Source organism: Nothobranchius furzeri, chromosome 12 (genome assembly GCF_043380555.1).
Source record: "Nothobranchius furzeri strain GRZ-AD chromosome 12, NfurGRZ-RIMD1, whole genome shotgun sequence".
Lineage (NCBI taxonomy): Eukaryota > Metazoa > Chordata > Actinopteri > Cyprinodontiformes > Nothobranchiidae > Nothobranchius > Nothobranchius furzeri.
Genome location: NC_091752.1, coordinates 56,634,187 through 56,641,115, shown reverse-complemented (window position 1 = coordinate 56,641,115; position 6,929 = coordinate 56,634,187). Strand labels below are relative to the sequence as shown.

Below are 6,929 nucleotides of genomic sequence, written 5' to 3'. Positions count from 1 at the left end.
GTAGGAAAAAATCGCACCACCGGACTCTGACTTTCACCCCAAGCGTGGGGATTTGACTTGACGCCGGCTGACTTGTGACTCATATGATCAAATCTCATACCGAGCATTTTACTATTGTCGATTGTTTTCATCTGTTTTTGTGTGTTATCTTTATGTGTTATATTTCCCATTATTATTAAAATTTAGTATATAAACCGTTTCATGCTATACCCGTGACTCCAGTCATTCTTAAACAACCTCCAATTCTCCCCGAACCTAATTATTGGCCCATTTGTTTATTTTTTCTTTTAATTATCTTATTGTATCCTGTAATCCGGTTACATAAGCTTAACTGATAAATATGTGTTATCTGATGAACTGTTGTACAACAATACGTCATTTTCACAACAAACTGTAATATTCTGCTGTATATATTTCATACTTTATTGGTACAGTTTCCATCATACCACAATCAACAGAGGAACAAGAAGGTTAACAAAGCAGGGCCAGTAGAAGGAACACATGGTTCTTCTCAAACATTTGATTATCTCCACAACTGATTTGAAGTGGTTGTTGTTGTTTCCTGTGATTATTTCTTCTACATGGGTTCTCAATGTGAGACATGTAAACATTCGATTTCACCTTGAAGGTTTCATTTTGGTCCAGATGTGCAACAGGTGCAAAGTCAGTCATGAACTACTTTAAAATCTAAATGTGGCCTTTTGAATCTTTGCTATTGTGAGTTTTAAAAAAAGGTAAAAATAACGATTTTGGATTTTGGCACCAGAGAACAGATGAAAAAATGTTCACATATTTCTGATTTAGCTCGTTGACAGTTAAGAGCTACACGACGGCGAGCGTTGAACAACATAAGAAAACACACGATGCTGGTTGGTTGTTTCATTCGGCGTTACTCCATGTTCCACAGCGGGGTTCTCTGTATCATGCAGGGGTCTTTTTCATGCTCGGATCAGGCCTCGCCGCACACATGCACACTAAATATATAAAGACAGGACGTGTTTGGACCGCAGGGCGCTCCGGGTTGACTCCGTTTGGGATTGGGTTTGTTACAGCGGGAGTCGACCCTGACAGGACCAAGGCAAGAGGGCGTTCGGCTGCTCCACGCACAACAAAGTGCTGCATATTCTTTATGACACAGAGTATAAAACACTGGATAAATACTCAATACATGTATAACAGGGTTCGCCGTTACCAAAGCTACCAAAGAATCAGCCAAACTTTAAATATTTAAATATAACATCTGTCTTCAGGTCTAATCTAAACATAAAAATGTTTAAACTGCCTATGGTAATAAAAGCACATTCATTTTGTGGTATAAAATCTGCCAGCAACTCCTTTTTTCAGTCATATTTACAAAAAAGGGACACGTTAGAGACATTTCTGGACATAAAAGAGAGGAAGATAATGTTTTTCCCATCAGAACCAACGGAGAACAGATATATATCGACATCATTTTACATCGTGGGTCTAAACTTTACAGTGATACAAGACGCATCCTAAACTCTACAGCTCACACAGTCAGAAAACAAGCATGCGACAGAGATTGTGGATATGAAAATAGCATTTTAATACTTGAAAACGTTTCTGACTTAACGGCTGCAGGACGCATCTGCACACTGAAAAGTGGAACGCAATCCGCTTCAGCTTCTCCACAAAGAGTTTGATATATTGTAGTTGCACGTTACAAAACAACAGATGCAGACTTGTTTTAAGGGAAAGGTTCCAAGGAGAAATACACATCATCGGTTTTTCGTCATCTCAATTTTGGCACTGGAGTAGCTGTTTACGATCATTTTTAAAAGTATATAAATATACATGTAGATAAAGATATCTGTTCTTTTCGTGCAGAAGTGTGATTAAATCTTTAAACACCAAACGGAGATAGTAACTGATACTGAGACACATTCATTCACAAGATAAAGGCTGTGGAGAACCCCACAGCTGTGTGTTTGGAAACGCAGATTCAGGGTAAGAAACAGTGTGTGTGTACGTTGATTTTCATCTTTCCAACATTCCTAACTCCTTGGTCATTTCTGTGCACAGGAATTGGTAACTGTTAAGACACAAACTAGAGGGTTATACGAGTCTTTCAACAGCCTGGTGTTCGCAGGACGCTGGCTCCTCCTCATACCACGCTGTGCAGGGACGGGTGGATGAACTGTGGGTTGACGTAGGAGAAACCGGCAAACTCGCTCTGGTCGATGTTGGCGATGACCAGTTGGTCTGGAGGGGTCAACACCGGCTGGGTGCGCGTGAAAAATTTGTCAAAGTTTTCTGCCCCCTTGCCACACTGGAAAGAGAAAATCTAAAGTTAGATAGAGTTCTTTAGTTTGGACACAAACACAACGCACCATCAGCATCCAGTTCTGCCCAGGATTTAGTTTCATACTCCAGCTTTTTCATTTCCTCAGATGTATGCCAGACGCATTCTGATGCTCGAGCCAGAGAGTCGCAGACGGACCTCTGCTTGCTCGACCCATGACGCAGTTTCTGTGCTCACAGCTGTGATACGGCACCCAAAGCATCCTGAACTAATGCTTCCCTTTTTCTCCCTTGTGTGTGTGGTGCATCCGCATTTGTTCTATTGTGGATGCAAAAGGAACCTCCGAGCTATTTTTAACCCTCAGTGGCAGCGCTGCAGCCAATCTGAGCTCCAAGAGGGTGAGGGATGCGGGGTCAGGAAATGCAAAAGGAGTGTTTTAGTAGCAACAGGGTGAGGTTTAGTTATTAGGAGTGTGAGCGGCTGTTAGCTGTGTGCGATATATTTACCATCATAACCGGCTTCAGAGCAACGTGCACACACATTCACACAAATGCTCCTGAGACCTCTGGGAAATGATCGGAATTATTCAACAGCGACACAAAATGTCAGCTCTACTGAAACATGACGTGATGCTTTATGATTTTACATCCACATCTCATTTATGGATAAATATAGGGTTAGGGTTATCAAATTAAATAGAAACAAAGAACCAAGAAGTCCTCTGAAAAGTCAGGTTTAAATGTGGCTCAATAACATTTCCAACTGCATCTACTTTAACTGTGGGTTGTTCAGAATTATTAGAGAAATTAGAGAAAAGGCAGAATTATTCCTTGTTCACTTTCATGCACCTTTATTAGTGATCTGTAACACGTTCATGAACAAGCCACATGGTTATTTTATTTGTTCTATAAAACTAAATACAGTTTGGAGCCAAAAATTCAAAATACCTCAAATAAAATCAAACATTTTTGGGGTTTCAAGCACCTTAGTGAACTTCATTCTCACCTTGTGCCGGACAAACTTATGCAGCCGGTTAAGCAAAAGTCAACAACCTGCAGGTTGACCTAACCAGCTGTATATATGGTAAATGGTAAATGGCCTGTATTTGATATAGCACCTTCTAGTCCTGGAACCCCCCAAGGTGCATTACAATACAATCATTCACCCATTCACACACTGGCAGGGATGAGCTACGATGTAGCCACAGCTGCCCTGGGGCGCACTCACAGAGGCGAGGCTGCCGAGCACATGCGCCACCACCAGCAGGCAAGGGGGGTTAAGTGTCTTGCCCAAGGACACAACGCCAGCGATAGACTGAGCGGGGCTTGAACCTACAACCTTCCGATTACGGGAAGAGCACTCAACTCTTGTGCCACCGTCGCTCACATGTATACATGTCTTCTACTCCTAATTAAATATCTTTGAAGTGTATTCTAAAATCCTTCAAAGGAACACAATGTTTGACCAATAATGTGCCAGAATTCAGAAGTAATGTCAAATAAATGGCCACAGAATGTTTTTTTATAATTGTTTTTAAGTTTTAATGCCTAAAAACTGGAATAAAGATATTTTTTTAATTTAAAGTGGTGAAATCTGCTACACGGTTAAAAGTTTAACAGGACTTGGCTTCATATGTAAATGACACCTTGACACAGAATGGTGATTAGAAGGCTAACTCTTTACCCAGAGGCTCAACCACCTGGTGGAGAACATCTAAGTACCTGTTACCCATTGATGCAATAGCTAAAAAAAGAGAAAATAAAAAATAAACATCTTTGAATAATACATTTCACATTAGTAATTTGAAGCAATATTATTATAATTAAGATTGTTATTACACAAATGGAGGCAGTGGTGGGCAGTCAGGGCCAGCAAAGCCTTCTCTGCTGGCCTAAACGTACTCAAAAACGTAAATGTATTTTCTTTCCTTTGGTAAATATTTTTAAATTAAAAAAATGTTCACTGGTCTATTTTCTTTATATCCTATTATACCCACTTGGCTGTGCTGCTTCCAGGGTTAAAATACCAAGGCTGGGTGTTATCCAATCAGATTTAAGCTAGCTTGTGTTTTCAGGCAGATTAAGTCTGCCCTAGGCCTTCAGAATCAATCGAGAAGCCCACTGTCCGCTGTAAGTGAACGGAGACCATCTAGTTGCGATAGCCAATCAGCTCACGAGTCAGCGTGGATCAGGCCAGCTAGCTGGCCTCACGCAAAAGTTGACATGAACGCATCCTGTGATTGGATAAGCAGTAGTTAGAACTTTTCTAGCGGCATGAAGCAAAATATCAAAACTAAACACAGAGATTTGTATCTATAGGCAGCTATCGGTGTATTTTTGAACACATGATGGCTGAAAGAGGAGAAGGGACAGACTTGGTGGCAGATTTACTTGCCACATCATTTTCAAGACGGACCTTTCAAGAAAAAAAGGATCTTGTGAGAACAGGTCGTCCGACTCCAATGCTAGCTGGCTTGTCCCAGCAGGGGAAAGAATTTGTTCGTCATTTTCAGGCAAGCAACTATGAACGGTACCCATGGCAATAGCTTCAGAGAACTGCTGCAGGTTATTCTGCTGGGAACGCCTGTTGCTCGCATCAGATGGATTTGGTAGCATTAAAGCGCGTTAAAACGAATGCCAGAAACACGACCGGACAGACACGGCTTTCAGCATTAGCCTCCATGTCCATAGAAAAGGATCTACTCATGGACCTGAAGCGCATAGATAAACTGTACAGAGCCACTGAGGTTTTCCTGAGGAAAGAAAGAAGGATGGATTTTATTTTCAAATGAGCAGGAGAGGAGGAGATCCATGCTGGACATTTATGTTGGTGAGTAGAAACATTTTATTAGTATTTTTTAATATTTTGTCATTTCATTTTGTTAATAATAAATGGTAACGAAATAAAATGGCTAAATGAAATAATTCTATGTGTTCTGTTTCTATGCAATTTATATTGTGTATAACGTGGTGTGTGCAGCTGCGCCAACATGTTCAATTGTTTCGCAGTGCAATTTTCTCCAAAACAAATGCAAATAATGTGTTTGCTTTACTTATTTATTTTATTGTCTCATCTCTTAAACCCATCTTTCATTTTTGAGATTTGACAGTATCCGTGGTCTTAGTTTCCTACTCTCAATTGGGAATGCGAGTTTGATTTTAAAGGCTCCGGAAATGACGTCTTGCCCAGTCACTGGTGTGTGTGTGTGTGTGTGTGTGTGTGTGAGAGGTTTCTCCAGCTGTGATGTCCTATTGATGGTATTTTACGGTGTGTTAATTTAGACTGGACTGAATAGGAAATCACTGAAGGCCCAGGGGTGGAATGCACCGCCCGCCACTGAATGGAGGTATACATTAAATCACACCCCTCAATGCTCTAAATGAATAAAAATTACAAAGAGAATACTTTTTCATGTATTTTCTTTTCTCTTCGCAGCTTGTGACATTTCTGTTCATTTTCTGAAACCTAAAATGCAATAAAAATGTTTTAAAGTAAAACATTCTGCTCTCTCAAACCTCAAACTCCCAGCATTAATTAATTACTTAAGGCAGGCGTTTGTATCTTTGAAAATGTAATCTTTAATTCCCGCAAAGGCCACATAAAGACAGAAAGATTTTTCCAGTTGTTTCTTCATTGCATTTCATGCAATCAAAGTCACACTTGGCAGTTTTGGCTTGCTTTTGCTAAACCGACCTCCTAGTGTCTGTTTAGTAGACCCCAAAACAAACCTATCTTCTCGCTGTGCGTTTGTCTTTTTAACGCCTTAATCTAACAGCTGAAACGTCTCCCCAGCCTTCATTAGTGTCTACAGCAGCAGTTCAACACTTAATCAAACAAATCAGCACGTTTCCTGATCTAAAACATGCAGGAAACGTGCAGGAAGCAGACTGCAGCGCCAGGCATGTCAGTTCAATTTTGTTTGAACCCAACCGATGGCATCCCACCAGTCGCTAGTGATGTTGCAAGTGCGATATTCTGGCCACGGGGGCAGTAGAGGTTTGAGGTTTCATTAACCCTGTAAAGGGGTTAATGATGAAAGTTATTAAAAATTTTGAAAAGGTTGCAAAGTATAGTCAAATTTACTTAAACACAAGTACACAAACCTCCGGTCTACCTTATGTAGAAGAAGCTTTTACTACGATCACAAATTAGATGTTAAAATGTAAGGGAGAGAAATATAAAGGGAGAACGCCACAGAAGTAGAAACATTTAGAATAATAATGAGGAGAAATTTCTCACACACACACACACACACACACACACACACACACACACACACACATACACACACACACACACACACACACACACACACACACACACACACACACACACACACACACACACACACACACATGCACACACAACTCACCACTTTGGGTTTAAACGGCGGCTGGATCTCCCGATTGGCCAGGCGATCCCAGTCAATGCGTCTGAAGAAGGCCTGCTCTCTGATGTCCCGCTCACCCTCTGGACCACAGCCAAGACGCTTGGACGGATGCTTCGTCATCAGCTGAGGAACGGCAGGGAACCGTTACATAAACTAATTCCTTTTAATCTGTTCTTTTGTCCTGCAGTGACACGTGACTTTATTATAAACCTTGTAAATCAGCTTAGTGGCGTTCTAATGGTTTCAACTGTTCTCTGTAAGCAAACACCAACAGAA

At 40.9% G+C, this 6,929-nt stretch overlaps 1 protein-coding gene across 3 annotated transcripts in view; it reads right to left on the bottom strand.

Annotated features, from left to right (window-relative positions):
- Positions 1-399: 399 nt before the first annotated feature.
- Positions 400-6,929, bottom strand: part of prkcab (protein kinase C, alpha, b) — a 239,375-nt gene continuing 232,845 nt past the window's right edge. For all 3 annotated transcript variants that reach the window (XM_054750570.2, XM_054750571.2, XM_054750572.2), the window contains 2 exons: positions 6,636-6,776; positions 400-2,290 (listed from right to left, as the gene is read on the bottom strand). In XM_054750570.2, the coding sequence (XP_054606545.1) occupies positions 2,126-2,290; positions 6,636-6,776 (306 nt within the window). In that variant the 3' untranslated portion in view covers positions 400-2,125. The remainder of the gene's footprint in view (positions 2,291-6,635; positions 6,777-6,929) is intronic.